The sequence below is a fragment of the Panthera uncia genome, unplaced genomic scaffold (genome assembly GCF_023721935.1).
Source record: "Panthera uncia isolate 11264 unplaced genomic scaffold, Puncia_PCG_1.0 HiC_scaffold_254, whole genome shotgun sequence".
In the NCBI taxonomy this organism is placed as follows: Eukaryota; Metazoa; Chordata; class Mammalia; order Carnivora; family Felidae; genus Panthera; species Panthera uncia.
Window position 1 is genome coordinate 40,358 of NW_026059280.1, and position 20,708 is coordinate 61,065.

The 20,708-nt window shown below is 54.3% G+C and overlaps 1 protein-coding gene across 1 annotated transcript; it reads right to left on the reverse strand.

Moving 5' to 3' along the window:
* Positions 1-480: 480 nt before the first annotated feature.
* Positions 481-19,008, reverse strand: LOC125917830 (cholesterol 24-hydroxylase-like). The gene is made up of 12 exons (XM_049623927.1): positions 18,939-19,008; positions 18,375-18,461; positions 13,139-13,277; positions 12,340-12,450; positions 11,337-11,487; positions 11,091-11,153; positions 9,067-9,139; positions 5,769-5,853; positions 5,216-5,326; positions 1,852-1,940; positions 998-1,064; positions 481-818 (listed from the first exon to the last, which is right to left on the reverse strand). The coding sequence occupies exons 1-12, from the start codon at positions 19,001-19,003 to the stop codon at positions 651-653; spliced, it is 1,209 nt and encodes a 402-aa protein (XP_049479884.1). The 5' UTR covers positions 19,004-19,008; the 3' UTR covers positions 481-650.
* Between the last annotated feature and the right edge of the window lie 1,700 nt (positions 19,009-20,708).

Here is a 20,708-nt window from a genome sequence, read left to right on the forward strand (position 1 = left end):
AGAGCGCTCTGGCCCGGTCCAGCCATTCATTCATGCAGTCAACACATATTTATTTGAGCATCGGCTCTGTGCCAGGCCAGGGCGGCTCGGAGACGAATCATACACAGACCTGGCCCACGAGGCACTCACAGCCTGGCAGGGCAGCTGGTCACATCAAAGGACACTCACAATACAGTGTGGTCAGTGTGGTGTTAGAGGTAGCACAGGTGACCAAGGGAGCACAGAGGAGGGGCCCCTGGCCCCGCCGGGGGTGGGGGGGGCGGCAGGGAGGGCTTCCTGGAAGAGGTGACACCTGAAGAGGGTTTTAGGAAGTGAGCAAGAGTTAGGGTGTGTGGCAGGGGGAGTGGCCTGTGCAGGGAGGTGGGGGTAAGAGATAGCACATCTGGGGCGCAGCTGGGAGTTAGGTTCGGGGCGGGGGGAGGGGGGGGCGGTCCAGGAAGGGGGTGGAGTTAGCACTGGACGGGGAGCTTAAGGGGGAGGGGGAGGGGGGAGGAGGAAAGCAGGTGGTGATTGGCAGGGGGGCCCGCTGGGAGCCAGCGTGGAGGGTGCCCCTGAGGAAGGGGACAGGAGAACAGGGTGGATGGCAGCGGGGTTGCAGAGGAGTGTGGGTGCGGCCCTTGCCAGAGGAGTCCCATCCACCCCAGGCCCGCTCAGCAGGGTGGCGGGGGTGCGGGCTGCCAGCCCCGGGGCCGCAGAGTGCACAGCACAGGGTCGAGCGGCTTGAGCGTGGCCTGCTCCTGCAGCCCGTATCGCTGTCCAGGCACCAGCCGGAACTCGAGCCTCTGCAGCAGCTTGGCCATGACCACCTTCACCTCCATCTGCGTGCAGAGGTGGGGAGGGGCGGGAGGCACGCGGCCGGAAGGCAGCCGGTGGGCGGGGCCCCGGCTGGCCCGGCCCTCCCTCACCCCGGCGGGCGCCCCGCCCCCGGGTCCCCGAGCCCGGCTCTGCCAGGCCTCCTGGCCCCAGGGTGAGACCCCACCCAGCCCTGGCCTCCTACCTGAGCAAACTGCTGTCCGATGCAGGAGCGGGGGCCCAGAGAGAAGGGGAAGTAGGTGAACCTCGGCCTGCGGGGAGAGGGCTGTCAGGAGGAGGCGGCCCCGTGACAGTCCTGCCCAGCGGGTGACAAACCCATCCCTTGCGGATGCATGGCTTGGGGCCACGATTGGATTTTGCACCCACTGAACACATCCAGGGCTGGCTCTGTCAAGCTCTGCGTCAGCATTTTGTCATTTTATCCTCCTCTGGCGCTTTCCAGAAGGGGCTGTTATTATCCCCAGTTCACAGCTGGAGGGACTGAGGCTCGGAGAGCCAAAGCAACCCCCCCCCCCCCCCGGCTTCTCTGCCACTTCTATACTCGGCCGTCACACGTCCAGTTCTGGGCAGAGGCTAGGTCTGGATGCAGGTGGTCGGTCCCTGGGGCCTGGCTCCCCCCCCCCGCCACGTCCCACTGTAGTTTAAGGCATTTGCCCCCAACGCAGCCTTCAGGGGGAGCCATCAGTGTTCCCATTTCTCAGGACCATCAAGGCAGGGGGAGGTGCAGCCCCTGGCCCGAGTCCCAGAGCTTCCCAATATAAGGGACTGGTTATAAGTCTGGGTGTTAAAACCAGCCTGAGCTGGGCTCAAACCCCAGCTCTGCAGCTACTGGCTGTGCATCTTTGGGCAAGTTACCTTACCTCTCTGAGCTGTGATTTCCTCCCCACAAAAGGGGGCGGAGTGGGGATGGCAACTTCCTCACAGTGATCTGGAAGGCCATGTGGGCTCAGGGGTCATAGGCAGTCCAGCCCGCAGGTCACTGGGACCGTCCTTCTCCCACCAGGCCTCCACTCGCACACAGCTTGAAGAGGGACTTACTTCGGTGCTTTGGGGCTGAAGCGATCGGGGTTGAAAGTCAGTGGGTCCTCAAAGTATGTGTCCATACGCCCCATGACGTAGGTGCTGAACTGCGGGGGGAGGAACTGCTTGTCTCTGGTTCCAAGGATAGGCACCCTCACACCTCCCTGATCCACTGTGATCGCCCAATGGGGTGACCAAGAGCAGAGTGGCCCCCCCTACTCCACCCGCCCATCTGGGCCAGTGTGGGGTTCCACTGGCTCCTGGCAAGTGTCCAAGACAAGGGGAGGGACAGCCCAGTGTGCCGACAAGGACCAGCTGGGTGTGTACCTCATCCTATGCGGGGGTGCCTACCCCCGTGCTACAGGGGGCCTACAGTTATCCCTATTTTACAGATGGGAAAGCTGAGGCTCAGAGAGGTTCGTGGCTTGCCTGAAGTCACTGGGCAAGCAAGTGGCAAAACAGATTCAAACTCAGGTCTGCTTCGAGAGCATCTTCCTCAAGATCTCTAAAAGCTGTCATTCAAAGTTCCTTTTCAGCACAAGGTTGTTTCTGCGGCGGGGTTGGGGGGGGGGGAAGAGGGGGGAGGGAAAGGAGCGCAGGCCCCACTGGCCTTATGATACGCACCGAGTTGCCTCCCGACTGAGGGCAGTGTTCTGTGCCCCTGGCCTCTGTGGGCCATACGTGCCCCCTATAACTGGTGCCCTGGGTGCCGACCCCGGTCTCATTACTGCTGCACCAAAGAGTTCCCTGAGCCCGCTCTGCGGCTGGTTCTCTGGGCTGAGAGTACAGGGCAGCCAGAGCAGAGGGAGGGCCCGGAACCGTGGGAGCATAATAAGGTGGAGAGGTGTCCGAGGTCAGCAAAGGGCACCTACTGTGTGCCAGGGATATTTACCAGACATGTGATGACCATTGTTCTTCAACTCATCCCAGTAAACTGTGACTCAGGTATCATCACCCCAGCTTATGAGGAGGGCACTGAGGCCCAGAGGTGACCCAGCCTGCCAGAGCGGGGTGGGATTGGAGCTGGGATCTGCCCACTCAAGGCCCACATGGCCACCTGCCTGCTCAGCCAGATATAAAGGCATTCTAAACCACCACCTGGGTCATTCAGGCAGGTGGTATTGGTGCTGGGGTGTTAGAAAAAAAAAAAAAGAGTAGATACGCAGAATAAAGACCCACATATCATGAAGCTTTGATACACGCTGGAGAAGGCGTGGCCGAGCCCTGGGAAAGCCAGGGCTTCGAGGGGGGAGAGGGCTGCCCAAATAGATAGAACCAGAACATGTTGTTTTCCTCTGTAAAAGTAAAAATCAGGTCCTGGGGAAGGGTGAATTTTGTCCCCTTAAAATCCTTATCTTAAAGTCTTAGCCACAGAATGTGACTGTATTTGGAGATAGTCTCTTTAAAGTGACAGTTGGGGCACCTGGAAGGCTCAGTGGGTTAAGCATCCAACTTCAGTTCAGGTCATAATCTCATGTTTCATGAGGTCGAGCCCTGTGGCTGGCTCTGTGCTGACAGCTCAGAGCCTGGAGTCTGCTTCAGATTCTCTGTGTGTGTGTCTCTCTCTCTCAAAAAAAAATTTTTTTTTTTAATTTTTAAAAAAATAAAAAAGTGGCAAGTTATAATGAAGTCATTGGGGTGGACCCTACTCCAGGATGACTGGTGTCCTTATGAGAAGAGGAGATTAGGACACAGACACGCACAGAGGAGATACCCTGTGAGGACAGGCAAGAAGACGGCCATCTACAAGCCAAGGAGAGGGGCCTCAGGAGAAATCAGCCTTGCAGACACCTTGATCTTGGACTTCCAGCCTCCAGGACTGTGAGACAGTACATTTCCACTGCGAAGCGCCCCCTTCTGTGGTGCTTTGTAATAGCAGCCCCAGAAAACGAATACAGATCCCTACCTCACGCTATACACAAATTCAGTTCCACGTAGATAGGGACTTAACTTGAAAAAGAAAATTGTGATATTGCCAGAAGATGATGTAAGTGACTATGCTGAGCTCATGATGGAGTGGGGGCGGGGTTCCCTAAGACAAAACAAGAGAACAGACTCCTGAAAAATTAAGAACTTTGGATCATGGAAAACACTTTAACAAAGAGAGGCCACAAGTCTAAAGATGACATTTGCAACACGCATACCTGACAAAGGATTAATATATGAGTTTTTACAGAGAGGGGGGCACCGGGGAGACTCAGCCGGTTAAGCGTCCGACTTCGGCTCAGGTCACGATCTCATGATTCATGAGTTTGAGCCCCGCATCAGGCTCCGTGCTGACAGCTTGGAGCCTGGAGCCTGCTTTGGATTCTATGTCTCCCTCTCTCTTTCTCTGCCCCTCCCCCACTTGCACTGTCTCTCTCAGAAATAGATAAACATTAAAAAAATTTGTTTAAATGAACTTTTACAGAGAGCTCTGCACAGCGTTGAGATAACAGCACCGCAAGCCTCACTAGTAACCAGGAAACTGCAAATCAAGACCACAGGGAAACACCTTCCTTGCACTTATTTGATTGGCAAAACCAAGAAGCCGGACCACAGTCGGCGTCGGGGAGGATACGGAACAGAGCTAGTGGGCGTCTGGGTTGGCATGGGTGTTCTGGAAAACACTTTGGCGCTGGTTTACCGAGTCGAACGTTGAGATGCCCCACAACACAGCCCTCCCGCCCCCGTGTGCACAGTGCATCTGCCACACGGGCAGGAGTGGCAGCCGTGGTGCCCGGGAGAGCAGGGAATCGGGCAGCCCCCAGAGATGCCTGCTGACCCAGAATGGATAACGGGGTGGCAGTCTACACACGGCAGAGAAGTGAGGGCCCGCCGTCCCAAAGCAATCCCAGGACATATTATCATGTGGATGGACACATGTCCACACACACACACACACACACACACACGGAAAGGCGAGAGGTTAGTAAGCACAAAATTCAGGACAGTGGTTGCTTCCGGAGAAGCAGGACAGTGACAGAGTTCTAGTTTGGGGGTGGGTTTCTGAGAGGTCATGGTGCATGAAGGGACACCTGATGAGGGAACAAATGAGTGAGCGTGTAAACGGCAAAAAAGGAGAGGTGGGGGAGAATAGTCAACCTCCGTGGGGGGAGGCGGGAGAGGGGTCAGCTGTGAAACGGGGCACTGCCTGCCGGCTGTGTGACCTCAGGAAAGTGACCCAACCTCTCTGAGCCTCAGCACCCTCAGATGTACACAGGGCGCCTCCCTTCCAGAATCGCCTGCTGTAACCTCACACTGGATAGGGTGAAAAGGAAGAAAGTCCTCACGCGGTTACGGTGAAGCTCATGACAGACCCCAGTGGCGACAACGGGGCCACGGATGTCCCGACCTCAAGGCTTGGCCACCCCGGGGGAGGGCAGAGAGGGCCCGTACGCACCAGGAGCGGGGTGTTGCCGGGGACTCGGACCCCATCGATCAAGGTCTCCTCCTCCAGCAGGCGAAAGGTGCCCCACGCTGGCGGGTACAGCCTCAGCGACTCTTTCAGAACCTACAGAAGCCACGTGGGGAGACGAGGAGAGACGTCAGAGACCCCACAGAACGTGCCGGCGGCGTGCCCCAGACCCACCCTCGTCTCCCGCTCGCAGTGCTGACTGCGCACCCACGTCCAGGACTGGGTCCCAGACCCCCTGCAAAGTTAGCCTCATGTTCTTGTCCAACCCCTGCTCTCGCGGAAGGAGGAACTGAGGCCCCAAAGGAGAAGGAGGTTCCGGGCTCTGGCCGAACTACAGCACCAGAGCCCGGTCCCGCCCCAGCGACTCTGATGTCATTGGTCTGGGGCAGGTGCTCACGGGACTGATTTTCAGTCTCCAGGGACGTTCTCACGGGCGGTGAAGTTAGAGAACACCCACGGGAAATGGTTCAGGGGGGCAGCAGGCCTGGCTTGACGAACCACCCACACGTGCCCAGAAGCTTCTCTCCTGCCCCCACACCTGGGACAGATACTGCAGCCTCCCCAGGTCGTCACAGTCAAGGTGCCTCTTAGAACCGATGACCTCGTCCACCTCGGCCTGCAGCCTGTCGGGTCAGACAAAGACAAGCTCGTCCCCAAGGAGCGACTGCCCCCTATTAGTCTTTAGAAGGAGGAAGGGAAGGAAGCGCGAAGAGAGCGGCCCGGAGCTCCCCTCCCCCGCCAACCCTCCTCCCACGGCCCCCCTGCTTCATCGTTGAAGACATCCAGGAACCATCACGTCCAAAGCAAGATGCCCAAGCAGTTGGGAATTCTGTTTCAGGGCCTTACAGTCTCCCCCCTTCCCTGTTCGCCGCTCGGAACCGGCCGCAGGCAATAAATGCACAGAACAAGGTCTTTGCACCGCAGCCTGGTTCACGGCAGCCAACAGCCGGAAACAGAATGAGCCTCGCGGGGACGCCGGCTGAGTGAGCCTTAAGATGTGCGCGGTGAGGCTCGGCCGCAGGCCTGAGAGTGGATTCGGACCACTTCACGCCCGTTCGGAAGGCTGTAATGCAGAGGCAGAAAGCCACAGGTGTTGGCAAGGATGTGCAGAAAGCATCGCCCTCGTGTCCCCATGGTGGCAATGTAAAACGGTGTGCAGAAACCGAAATGGGGAATTACCATGCGCTCCAGCAATTTCTCTGGAGGTCTATACGCCCCCACAGCGAAAGTAGGCTCTCGCAGATACTAGCACACCCAAGTTCATGGCAGCGTTATTCACAGGAGTCACAGGGTGGAAGCCACCCGAGCGACCCTCAACAGCCGCGTCGGGGAACAAAACGTGGGGCATCCGGACGACGGACCGCTATGCAGCCTTAAAAAGGAAGGAAGTTCTGACACCTGCTGGATGAACCTTCGAGACATTACGCTAAGTGACACAAGCCAGACGGAAAGGTCAATTACCGAATGATTCCAATCATATGAGGTCCCTCGAGGAGTTAAATCCGGAGAGACAGAGAGGAGTATGGCGGGGGGGGGGGTGGTGTCCCCAGGGGTGGGGGGGCTGGTGTTTCACGGGGACAGTTTCAGTTGGCAGTGATGGGAGGTTCTGGGATGGGGGTGGCGATGACTGCAGAGCAGCGTGAAGGTGCGTGATGCCACCGAACTGTGCGCTTAAAAATGGCCAGAAGAGGGGCGCCTGGGTGGCTCAGTCAGTTAAGCGGCCGACTTCGGCTCAGGTCATGATCTCGCGGTCCGTGAGTTCGAGCCCCGCGTCGGGCTCTGGGCTGACAGCTCGGAGCCTGGAGCCTGTTTCAGATTCTGTGTCTCCCTCTCTCTCTGACCCTCCCCCGTTCATGCTCTGTCTCTCTCTGTCTCAAAAATAAATAAACATTAAAAAAAATTTTTTTTAAATAAAAAAAATAAAAGTGGCCAGAAGAGGGGCACCTGGGTGGCTCAGTCGGTTGGGTGGCCGACTTCGGCTCAGGTCATGATCTCACGGTCCGTGAGTTCGAGCCCCGCGTCGGGCTCTGTGCTGACAGCTCGGAGCCTGGAGCCTGTTTCCGATTCTGTGTCTCCCTCTCTCTCTGACCCTCCCCCGTTCATGCTCTGTCTCTCTCTGTCTCAAAAATAAATAAACGTTAAAAAAAATTTTTTTTTAATAAAAAAAATAAAAATGGCCAGAAGAGAGATGCCTGGGTGGCTCAGTCGGTTCAGCGTCCGACTTCGGCTCAGGTCGTGATCTCACGGTTTGTGAGCTCGAGCCCCGCGTCGGGCTCCGTGCGGACAGCTCGCGGCCTGGAGCCTGCTTCGGATCTGTCTCCCTCTCTCTCTGCCCCTTCCTACTTGCAGTCTCTTTCAAAAGTAAACAAACATTAAAAATAATTTCTTAAATGATCAGAATAGGGGCGCCTGGGTGACGCAGTCGGTTCAGCGTCTGACTCTCGATTTCGGCTCATGTCATGATCTCATGAACCATCAGATGGAGGCCGCGTTGGGCTCTGTGCTGACCGTGCGGAACCTACTTGAGATTCTCTCTCCTTCTCTCTGCTCCTCCCTCTCTCTTTCTCTCCCTCTCTCTCTCAAAATAAATCAATAAACTTTGTTAAAAAATAAGATAAAAGGTGAGGGGACACATGACCTTACAAAAAATTATTGGGGTTGTCAGGCAAAAATGTTTTTAAAAAATGGTCAAAATGGCAAGTTTTGTGGGGCGCCTGGGTGGCTCAGTCGGTTAAGCGGCCGACTTCGGCTCAGGTCATGATCTCACGGTCCGTGAGTTCGAGCCCCACGTCGGGCTCTGTGCTGACAGCTCAGGGCCTGGAACCTGTTTCGGATTCTGTGTCTCCCTCTCTCTCTGACCCTCCCACATTCATGCTCTGTTTCTCTCTGTCTCAAAAATAAATAAATGTTAAAAAAAAAATTTTAAATGGCAAGTTTTGTGTGTGTGTTTGTGTGTGTGTCGACAATATAAAAAAAAGAGTGGGCTGGGAGAAGAGGAGATGTGATAAAATACAGTGAAATTCAGTGGTTGATCATGAACTGCCTCCCGGGGGTGGGGCCCTGTGGTGGAATTATTACTACATTATTATTACTATTATTTCAACTTTTCGGCTTTTTCCAAACTTTGGTAATGACCACCTTACTGTAATATATCTATTTAAAACCCCAATCAACTATTTTATATTCTGAAGCAACCGTTCACCTCCGCCCTTGTACGCTGCTGATTAAGAACTGTAATCAAGGCTTGCCCCCCATCCCGAGCTCCCACCCCCATGCCTGTTGGGGCTTTCCGAGTGCTTTCACTGTTTGTATTCAAGGAAACCAGTGGCCCAGCTCAAATGCCATTTCCCGGGCACCCCTCCTCTGTCTCGCCAGCTGAGGACAAGCCCTCCTACAGCACTTAGTTGGACTTCTGCTGGGTCCTCAGTGCCAGCCAGGCGCTGAACGCAGCATGGGGAGGGAAAAAGAACCACGGTCCCTCGCTTCTAGCTTCATGACCGAAATAGACTCCAAGCAAATGGTCCCAGGAGGAAATGCATTCATGGGCTGGGAGGAGCCTGGGAGGGGAAAACGCAGAATGGCTACTTTAGGGGCATGAGAAGGCTTCTGCGGGGGTGGACAGAGTTCTCCAGGAGAAAAGCAGGGAGAGGAGCGTCCGGAAGAGGGACTGGCATGTGCAAAGGGCCTGGGGTGAAGAGAAGCAGGACACATCGGAGGGGGCTCGGCCGTGGGGGGCCGGAGCAGGTTGTCTTCCAGGAACAAGACATCAAGACAATCCCTTCACCAGCTTCAGGGGGAGTCACTATCCCCACCCCCCGAGCTTCCCCGCTCCATACCTTGCCAAGATCTCAGGCTGGCGAGACAGCTCCATCACCGTGAATGCCAGATGATTGGCAGAGGTCTCGTGGCCTGCGGGAAAGGAGAGTAGGGCTCCACACGGGACTGCGGGGCTGCTGCTGGCCCAGCCCACCCGCCTCTGAGCCCCTGAGCCCGTGGTGGCAGTTCAGGCCCTCACTTCTGCGCCCTGCAGCTGAGCCGGGTATACAGAGATGAAGGAGACAGGCTGCCCCCGTCCACGTCCCCTGTGCCAGCCAGTGTCATCCAATAAACAGCATTTGCCCGCACGCATCCGGATTTCACACTCCTTCCTTCAACCATCCTTGAGCTTTGCCTGGCCTGGAGGGGTATTCATCCCATTTTGTAGAAGACAAAACTGAGGCTGAGAGTCGAGTCTCTTAGCCACAGGATAGGACCTGGGGCTCAAGTCCAGCCCACGGCCGGTGTTGTCCCCAGGCGGTGGGCGCCACCCTTGAGGCCTGGAGAGGTTGTACTTGTGGCTTCGAGGAATAGAGCAGTGGGTGGCTTCCCCTGAGAGGGCAGGGGGTGTGCAGGAGCGGGAAGGCCACTCCTGAGTTCTGGCAGCATCCGGTCAAGTCCAAACCCCCCGGCTGGCCCGGGAGGGGACAACCTGAGTTACGTGCATTTCCTCTGAAGGGGTAAGTGGTTTTACCAGGTGGCACCCACCGCCAGCCAAGGGGCCCGGGGCCTCCTGGGCTCGAGAGCAGGGCCTACACCTTTCAGTAAGTGGGTGCTGGGAAGTGAGGCTGCCTGCCGTCCCGCACTGCTCCCCACGGTGTCTGGATGCAAGGTGCGGGGGTGGGCCATGAGGTTAGAGGGAGATCATTAAACCCTCATTGGAGCGCTGGAGGGAAGTCTGGGGAGCACCTTCCAGGCCCCCATTTTAGAGATGAGGAAACTGAGGCCCAGGCCACAGAGCCGGCCTGTGGAGAAGCCACATCCCAGGAGGAACACCTGGGTTCCTGGCTTGCAGGATGAGGCCAGCCATCGTCCGTTCAGCAAGCATTTTGCCAAGTGCAGGGAACAGTGCCCTGAAGTCCTGCTCCAACTCGGACATCGCTCTGGGGCTCCCGGGGTATCTGTGCACACAGTGCTCCACACTGGGAGGGCCCTCTTCCACCCCCAATCCCCGCTCAGGACAGCCTTCCTCCTCTTTCATCTTGCAGGGGTGCATGCACCCGCCTCCGAAAAACCACTGGCCAGCAAAATCCCCAATTCATTCTGTCTGTCCACCTCCACCCTCAGACCATGAACTGTCCCTCGTCTTGTCCGCCCGCCTCTGTCTTTTGTGCCCAGCGTTTGTGCATTTGTTCACTCATTTCATCCGCTCTGTACGCATCCGTGCTGCACTGGACCCCGCGAACACACAGGGAGCAGGGCATAACCCCTGGCTTACACCGAGCGTGCAACCCGGTGAGGAAAGTGAACCTTCTAGAATCGCCACAGATAAGTCCGTGGAGTAACCCTGTGAGTCCTGGGGGCAGAGAAGAGCTCTGGACACCATGCAGAGCTCCGAACTGGGAGCCCGATGCAGTTGGGCAATCACTGAGGGCTTTCCGGAGGAGGAGGCACTCAAGGGATCGCCGAAGGAGGAGTTTTCTAGATAAAGAAAGATGCTCAAGAAATAGCTCACGAGCAAAGGAATGAAGTTGCTTGGGGTGTCTTTTTGCGCTGGTCTAATAAAGGCCTCTGCCCCACAAATTCTGAGCGGGATGGAGCCTTGAGTGCACACGGTCAACCTCTCCTGAGCCCCAAAAGACAGTGTCACGACCCGTCACAGTTGCCACCTGCGTTGCCAGGTCAGCGGCCGCCGAGGGGGCCTCCTGGACCTCCTTGAGCAGAGAGAGGCCTTCTGTTCCTCTATCCCAGCCCTTCCATTCTGCGGCAGAACTTTGCTGCTCAGACAGCCCGAGAACTCTCCCAGAGTCAGAGCTTAGGGGATGCCTGGTTCCCACCGTTTCTGCAAAGCCCCGAGCCCCCGGCCGCCACTGGAGCTACCAACCAGCAATGAAGAAGGTGACGAAGTTGTCCAGCAGGATCTCATCGTCCTGGGCCCCCTCTTCAGCTGGAAGACAAGGAGGGTGTCAGGGTGACACTCACACCCCTCGGCCCCTTTCCCCATAGCTCAGCAGAGAACCAAATGCCCTTCTCCCCAGAAGCCAGACCTGGAGTCAGGGGTGATCAGTCACCCTGACGGGTGGCACCCTGATGCCCGGCCCTCCCAAGGCCCCTGCGGGCGCCCTCGAACCTTTGAGGATCTGTGTGAGGATGTCGGCGGGGACGTCCTCCCCCCGCTTCAGGGCCTCCCGGCGGCGCTGGACCCAGTCCTTGCCAACCTGGCGCAGGAAGCGAACGCTTTCCCGGATCTCTCGGAGTTTCTTCCACTTCCCTGGCATGAACTGAACGAGAGAGCTCCCGCTCAGGGCGCCAACCGAGCACGCGCGTCTCCCTCTCCCGCTCCCCCAGCTCCGAAACGACTTTAGAGACCCACCGCAGCACTGGCAAGCTGGGAGGTGGGAAGATTGTGAGACAATTCTAGAAAAGATAAAGCAGCCAAGGAGACTAGACCAAGGTGGCAGGCTGAGCCTAAGCATCGACTTCCCCTTCCTGCTCCAAATCCCTAGATAGGATGGGAAAGATGCCTTGAAAGATCCACATCGCACCGGAAAGTAAGAAGGGACCCCTGAACGGGGCAGTGGCTAGGACCGCGTGGAAGGAGGACGCCACGGCCAGAGGGAATCAACTGCTGAAAAAGATGGGGTGGCATCAGGGGGCTCCAAGCCCAGAGGCTGAAGTCCCAGGGAACAGGAAAGGGCCCTGGGCATCCGTCTGGGAATCCATTCGAGTACCACCTTTCTCCCTTCTCCCTCCTTCATGCCTGGAACAAGGAAGTGATGGCTGGAGCTGCCGCAGCCATCTTATAACAATGAGGTGATGTGCTGGGGACAGTGGAACAGAAAGCTAGAAAATTCCACAAACATGTGACATTGTGGCGCTATCGCAGCCGTCCTGGATTGCCTGCCTCGGGGTCATTTTATGTGAGAGAAAGACGGACTCCTGATTTACTCAAACCACCTTGAGTTTGAATCTCTCCTTGCGGCGATCTACGCAGATCCTAACTGATGCGGAAGTCACTTGGGTCACACTGGAACTCCAAACCCATTCTGGAAAAAGGTCCCTGGAGGAGGTGCTCTGGCAAATTAGCACAGAGCTATGGTGGCTGGTCCTCGGAGCGGGTGTGGAGATGTTACCTTCGCCAGAGTGTTTCGAGATGCAGTGATGCCCTCCAGGATCAGTTTCACCTTCCGGGACAGAGGCTTCTGGGCGCCCAGCAGCATGCCTGTCTCCATCCCAAAAGCTGCCTGGGGGAGAGAGGGGGCCGAGGTCATCCCGGGGGGGGGGGGGGGGGAAGACTGGAAGACCCAGCACGGAGCCTGGGGCCGTTCAGCTAGAGACCCAGGCAGCATGGGCCCTGACCCACGACGACTCCAACCCCGTGGGATGCAGTGACGACTACGAGCACACAGTAGCCACCCCACCACCCTTGGCTTCCTTCCACGACAAAATGCATTTGCCCTGAAATGCAGCCTTCCTTGGTGGCCCCTCTGCACCCAGCCTCCCAGTGAGCTGTAGAGCGACAATGACTCACTGTGCCTGCACTCCAGCCGCCGGGGCTGCCTAACCGTGCTGGGGGTCCCTGGGCCACCGCTGAGCCTGCCAGGTGCAGAGCCAAGCCAGACCCAGGGCAGGCGCGGAGGGGGAGGTAGGCTTCGAGCCGGGAGCCAGGCAGCCCTGAGACCCAATCCTGCTCCTGCCACTGACCAGACACAGGCCGGTCGCCACACCTTTTGGCGTCCGGTGTCTAGAGAGTGCATTTGTTGTTGTGGTCTCGAATGTTCGAGGAGACAGGGGGCTCCCCACCCAGAGAAGGGGCCGATGCTGGGGGAGCAGGCGGGAGGGCGAGGGCAAGGAAAGGGAAGACAGAGGGAGGAGCAGTGGTGGGCCCCGGGTGGCACCGCCCCCTCCCGGGGCCCGCCGTGCTCCGGTCACCTTGGCCAGGATGTCCATGGTGGTGCAGGTCAGCATGTCCTGCATGGACACCGGGGTCTGCCCATCCGCCTTGGCCTCCAGAATCTCCACCAGCTGCTCTGCCTTCTCGTTGAACGTTTCCATCAAGCTGACCAGGGAGCTGGGGAAACAGCACAGCTGTCAGGGGCCTCCAGGACCAGCCCGGTCATCCCGCGGCCCCCTACGTGGGGGGACCAGTGGGCAGAGTGGAGGTGGCCGTCCCTTGAGGCCTGGCTCCCAGGTTGGGGTTGCAGTCATCAAACCAAGCCCTGGGGCTTCGCCATCCCCCTCAGGACGAACGCTGTCCCTTTGCCTTTGCCTGGATGGTTCCACGGGTCGTTTGCCACGGGGCCCCTCAACTCTGACCTCCAGTGATCGTGGCAGTGGAGGGACTCCAGGCGACACAGGGCGGGAAGGGAAGAGAGGCCTCTGGGCACCCCCTGCAGCTCAGGACGGGCTCACTGGGGTCCCAGCCGTGGACCCCTCTGCTCGCACCGCCCACTCTCCTCACCTGCCCTGTCCTGGTCGTCACCTGCAGCCTGCTTTCCCATTTCATTCCCTGTCCCTGAGCAATCACAGCCCCCAACTCTGCGTGGAAATGAGTCCTCGGACCCAGAACTCCCTACCCACAGCACTCCTGGCCCGGGGACAGCTACCCCGGCTCGTCGCCCGAACACAGAGCCTAGGGAGAAGTATGGAAGGACACGCTCCAAACTCACAAGAGATGGTGACCCCGAGGAAGGGAGAGAAGGGAGGTTGTTTCTTGGTGCTTTACGTGTTTCTGAACTTTTACTAAGGAAAACTGCTCCTTTTGTAATCAGAAGTGATTTTTGATGTTACCAATCTGGGTAAAGGGTAGGGGGTGTTCTTTTTCTTATTCTTTCTTTTTTTTTTTTTAATTTTTTTTTTAACGTTTATTCACTTTTGAGACAGAGGGAGACAGAACATGAACGGGGGAGGGTCAGAGAGAGAGGGAGACACAGAATCTGAAGCAGGCTCCAGGCTCTGAGCTGTCAGCACAGAGCCCGACGCAGGGCTCGAACTCACGGACCGCGAGATCATGACCTGAGCCGAAGTCGGACGCTTAACCAACTGAGCCACCCAGGCGCCCCTTTCTTTTTTTAATTGTTTTTAAGTTTATTTATTTATTTTGAGACAGAGAGCATGAGCTTGAGCAGGGGAGGGGCAGAGAGAGAATCCCAAGCAGGCTCCATGCTGTCAGAGCAGAGCCCCCACACGGGACTCGATCTCACAAACCGCGAGATCATAATCTGAGCCAAAACCAAGAGTCAGATGCTTAACTGACGGAGCCACCCAGATGCCCCTCTTTGTCCTATTCTTATTCTTGAAACTTATTCAGAAATTTGAAATGGTTTCCAAATAAGAGGTTCTTAGAGAAAATGGGAGGAAGGGGAAAGAAAATCGCTCTTCATTGCCCGTCCACCGGTCCTGCCCTGGCTCCCGGCTCCGTGGGGCCCCAGCATCCTTGCTCACTGCTGCCCAGCCCCCACCCAGCCACCTGCAGGGTTCACCCTTGGCGGCCTCTACTGAAGGCACCACTCTGCTCCAGTCCCTTGCCAACCGAAAACACTCCAAAGCACCTGTCACTCTGAACAGTGTGGGGAACATCCTTACGTGGACACAGAGGGAGTTTGTCACGTTGATGGCCATCTGCAGCTCTGTCTCCTGTTACCATGGCCTTTTAGTGCCTCCGCAGCACAACGTTCCTTCCCACCTCAGGGCCTTTGCACATGCTGTCCCCTCTGCTGGGGGACTCTGTCCTCCCACCCTCCATCCCTAGGCCCTGTTACTACTCGCACACCTGCCCGCTCTCCAGATGGATACTCGAAAGCCACTTTCCCAGGAAAATGTCTCTTAAAGCCTCAAGTAGCCCCTATACGTGCTTCCGTAGCTAGTCGACTTCTCCAGGACACTTACAGGGTTTTGCAAGTATATATTTATACGTGAGATTATTTGTGGTTGTCTTTTTTTAAAAGGTTGACTGTGTGGGTGGCGCATGGCTGACTGTCACACTAACACTGAATGTCTTGTGGACGTGACAGATATAAAATGTTGGGCCGGAGCGTTTGCAGTATGGTAAAATCCCAACCCCCTTGTTTTGTTTGTTCTGTTTTGTTTTTATTGAAATGGTTGAGACCAAGGTCTTCCAGCAAAAGTAGTAATCTAGAAAAGCAGAAACTGGCAATTTATGGTCATGATTTTATTAAGAGTATATGATGATGTTCTGCGTAGATACTGGCTGGAGAGGACACTCACCAGGGGGTTCTATACTCTACCATGTTCACAAACACGACCAAGCGGGCTCCCAGAGCTTCTTCATACAACTTTGTGAACATTGCCTTTCTAATAAAACAGCCATCTCTTAGATGATTACCTTATTGTGAGACACAAATAAAAATGTGTGGTGACATCAGCCCAACAGCATGAACATACTTAACGCCATGGACTGTGCACATAAAAATGAGCCAGACAGTATGTGTATCTTAACACAATTTAAAAATTTTTAAATAAAAATGCCTATGAAAGCTCTTAATATAACACAAAGTGCTGTTCGAATATCAAGTCCTACGTGCTGGGGATGGTTCACCAAGACAGAGATGCTGGTATTAATGTCATGACCACTGCAGGAAGTCAGCTGGTTAGAATCTATAGCCTCAAAGCTTCCTGCGGGCAGCAGCTATATCACCTTGGCTGGCTCGTGTAACCCTGGCTCTTGGCACAAGAATGTATTAATTGAAGGCCTCTTTCTAGTCTGTTCCTCCTCATTCTCACTCCTGACAACTTTCCAGTGAGGACAAGACTATCCCAATTCATTATTTCATTCATATTTTCATTCACGCTATGGACTTCCCGGAGAGCTCACAAAGGGCCAGGTGCTGTGCTGAGAGCAGGAGTCCAGGGACAGGGTGCGTCTTCTGCCTTCTGCCCACAGTCTGGTGGCGAAGGTGGGCTGAATGAGAATCATTGCAGTGGGTGTGACAGGAGCCATGCTGGAGGCATAAACTCAGCCTCAGAGGATCAGGGACCATGGCTCCCTAACAGTGACATCTTAGCTGGGTATCAAAGGAGTCACAGGAATTTTGCAGGGGAGCACACAAGGCAGAGAGAAAGGCAAGGACATAGGCAGAGATGCCAGAAAGAGCCCAGATGTCCCAAAAGATGGAGGAAAGAGGGTACAAAGGCTGGAGGGGTCTGGAGGCCAGACTGGGGGTGGGTGAAATCTGACCTTCATCTTTCATGTGATAGGGAGCCTTTGAAGGCTTCAAGATAGGAAAGTGATGTGAATTTTAGCAAGATCTCCCCAGGGGTGGTGAGGTGGATGCATTGGAGGAGGTAGGGAGGCCAGGGAGGTTGTGATGAAAGTCTACGTGATTATGTATATATAGTCAGATATAGTCAACCACAGATTATGCACTAACTAGTAACTTCATGGTGGAAAAACCTGGAGGACGCTGTCTCTGACAAGTGAGTGAAGTTAACATCTCCTGCAATGAGGCAGGTCAACAACGCAGGTCTCCTAATACGATGCCCTGAGGACACAACACCAGTTCTGTGCCATTCCTGCCAAAAAGGTATAACCTGAGACACACAAAATTGATGGACATTCTACAAAACTGACCTGTAATCTTAAAATCAGGGAAGTCAGGGAAAGACAAAGATCTGTTCCAGAACAAAGGAGGCTTATGAGATGTGGGAACTAAGTGTAACCTGTGATCCGGGGTTGGACCTCAGACAAGGAAAAAAATAGCTATAATGACAAGGACAATGACAAGACTCGAATGCGGATTGTAGATTAGATAACTGTATTGGATTCATGTTAAATCTCCTCATTTTGATAACTGACATCCAAAATAATATCCACATTTTTAGGAAATAAGTATTTAAGGGAAGGGATCACAATGTCTCTAACTTGCTCTCAAATGGTTTTAAAAGTACACTATATTAAAAAAATGTAATTATACACACACACACACACACACACACAAAGAATGATAAATATGTTTATATATTTATATATGCACATCCAGAAGAAATGATAAAACAAATGGTGATTTAAACAATAAACAATAAGCGAACCTGGGTAAAAGATATACAGAAGTAGCTTAGACTGTTCTGGAAATTTTTCTGTAAATTTGAAATTATATCCAACTAAAAGATAACCTTCCTCAAAATGTTAAGCACAGAGTTCCCCTATGGCCTGGCAATCCCATCCCTAGGTATGTACACACTCAAGAGAAGTGAAAACATACATCTACACAAAAGCTTGTACACAAATGTTCATGGCAGCATTATTTGAAACAGCCAAGACTGGAAACATGCAAATGTCTACCAACTGATGAATAGACAAGCAAAATGTGGTATGTCCATACAATGGAATTTCATTTGGCAATTTAAAAAGTGAAGTTCTGAAAGAGGCTTTAGCATAGATGAACCTTGAAAACCTTCTCTCTGAGTGAGAGAAGCCAGACACAAAAGAAATGTCGTATGAGTCCATTTACAAGAAATGTCTGGAATACGAAAATCCATAGAAATGAAAAATAAATTAATGGTTGCCCAGGGCTGAGCCCATTGAGGGGAAATGGGGAGTGCCTGCTTTTTGGAGTGATGAACATGTTCTAAATTTGACTGTGGTGATGGTTGTTCCATTTTGTGGATAAGTAGGTAAAATATATGTTATAAAAGCCAGATCTCAATAAAAGTTATTTAGGGGCACCTGTGTGGCTCAGTCAGTTGAACATCTGATTTTGGCTCAGGTCACGATCTTGCAGTTTGTGAGTTTGAGGCCCATATGGGGGCTGTGTCAGCAGGGAGCCCACTTCAGATCCTCTGTCTCCCTCACTCTCTGCCCCTCCCCCACTCATATCATACTCTCTCTCTCTCTCTCTCTCTCAAAAATAAATAAATAAATAAATAAATAAATAAATAAATAGTTATTTAAAAAATGAAATGTTACTAACAATGAGAACGCTAATAAGGAAAATAAAAAGCCAGAGGAGGAGTGATGAGGTCTGAGCAGGGAAGTTCTTGGGGGGAAAAAGACCCCATCCCCAGGCATCAGTGTTACTCAGCCCTTGATGGCTAGCCCCTTGTCCCCCCAGCAGCCCACCTGGCTCTCCCCTCTACCTTCAGCCTGGGCGAGGCCCCCTCCGGTGAAGACCTCTCTCTTCCCAAGACCCGCCATCTTGGATACACTCACCTGCGGCTGAAGGCCAAGTCCATGACCCTGCGTTGCTTGTGCCAGCGCTCATAGTCACATTCTGACACCAAACCTTGGCCAAACAGTCTGGGGGAGACAAATGCTTGATGTGAGAAACAGGAAGGGACAGGGGGACCGATGGCTTGACGGGGACAGGGTCAGCTTTGGGGATGATGGAAATATTCTGGAACTACACAGTGGTGATGGTTACACCACACTGTGAATGGACCAAATGCCACTGAAGTGTAACTCCAATGCGGTTAAAATGAAGAATTTTGTGAATTTTACCAAAAATAAAAAATAAAAGAAATACAAAAGAAATGGGGGTGATCATGTGCACCAACCTTGCAACCCCCACACTCCCGCCTGCTAGCCACAGGGGAAAGAGGAGAAGGGAGGTGATAATGACGAGAGCAGCAGCCACCATTTATGGGGCACCTGTGGTGTGACTGATAGCCAGGGCCTTGGTCTTCATGCTACACCCAATGCCCTGGGCCCCATGGGCTGTCTGCTTGCAGCCAGAGGCATTCCTGGCCTCTCCCCCAGCCCCTCCGCATGCCTTACCTCTCACCAAACACGGTCTGGATTGCGTGGTACATCTTGGAGTCCTTGTTGTACTTGGTTGACATCAGGAACTTCTAAACATCCCCCAAAAACCAACGTGAGCTCATGTACCCATGAGACGAAGCAAAGGATTCAGCAGTTTTCTGGACTCTTGTGAAACACGCCCCAACAATCACCACTGACTGGGTGCCAGCTGTGGTGTGAACACCTCATTCCGTGCAATCCCACCTAACCTTCCAGAAGGCCTGTCTTCAAGCAATAGCATCTTGCTTGGGGGTGAGGAAAGTGGGGCAGAGAGGGGTGAAGTGATATTCCTGTGGCCACTCAGCTGGAGTGGCGTTGTGGGGGGTCCTCATTTCCATGCCCATGCACAGATCTTGTACCGCACCACCTTCTAAAGCAGTGAGAACAAGAAAATGCAGGTGCTGCTCTGAAACCAGAATAGGGAAGGGGAGAAGCCCAGAGGGAGGGCTTCTGGGACACAGGAGAGACACTTGGCACAGGTTCAGGGGTTGTTAGTGCCAACCCAGCTATGGAAGCCAAGGAAGGCTTCCTGGAGGAAGGACCAACTTGCCTCGCCACAAGCTGGATGGTAGCAATAATAACATTAGCTGACAGCTCTTGAGCCAGCATAGCCCAGGGGTTAACAGCTCAGGCCGTGGAGTCAGCTGGCTTGAATTTGGATCCAGGCTCACCATCTTGGCTTTGCCCTGGACTCACTTCATGACCACAGGCAAGTTACTCTGGGGAGGTTGCTGCAAAGGGTAAATTTGTTCTACGTGAAAAGTGCTGAGAAAAGTGCCTGGCACACAGCATGTGCCCCGTAAATGTCAGGTGCACAACAGCACCCGTAGCTCATTTAGTGCTCGGTCAATCCTAAGATGTGGGTGCTGTGTTTATGCTCATCTTACATATGATGGAGAAACTGAGATTTAAAACTAGCCCAAGGTCACACACACGGTGAATGGTGGAAATAGGATTTGAATCCCAGCAATTTGCCATGGCAGAGAGGGAAGAGAAGGCTGTGATCCAGGCAGGGGAAGCCCAGGCCACTTGCTGCATTCAGGCAGAATGAGAGGTAGGGAGGGGCATGAGTGGGGGCTGAATCCCAGAGGCCTGCCTCCTGGCGCCCTGAGCTTCATCCTGTGGGCACTGGGAACCAGGAAGATGGTATCTCCACTGTACATTAATCCAGGGGCTTCTGGTATCTGGGAGCTTAGCTCAGGGATCTAATATTAATTTTTCAGCTAAAAGGTACCCCCCAAAATGGCTGACCTTGGGGCATGAGCCACATCCTGAGAACCCCACCCCCACCCAAACACTGTCATTTGTAAACGAACTTTCCTCATTACCCATGCCTGCAGGCCCCATCCCCATGGCAGTAAAGACCCACCTCCCAGGTCCCTCTCAAACATTCCTAAATTGTCCAAGGTCTGGACCAACCCTCCCAACCTAAAGTGAGGAGTCCCCACACTGAGGCACAGCAGCCTCAACACAGGCTCTAATCAGGTGCCCCCAAAGTCAAGGGTCCCCATGCCTGTTGTCCCTGGGGCTGGGGATCCTTTGAAGGCCCAGTGAGCTGGGCTCTGGGATGTGAGGAGTGCATGGGGGCACCCCCAGCACCTTCTCTGCTGTCCACACTGGCAGCACACTTCTGCCCACTAAGGGATAACTGCTGGGGACTTATCCTCCTGCCATAAGTAATCAGAAAAATAGGCATAATGCATGAAATGTCTGTTTTCAGACACTGAGCAACAGGAAGTGCAGGAT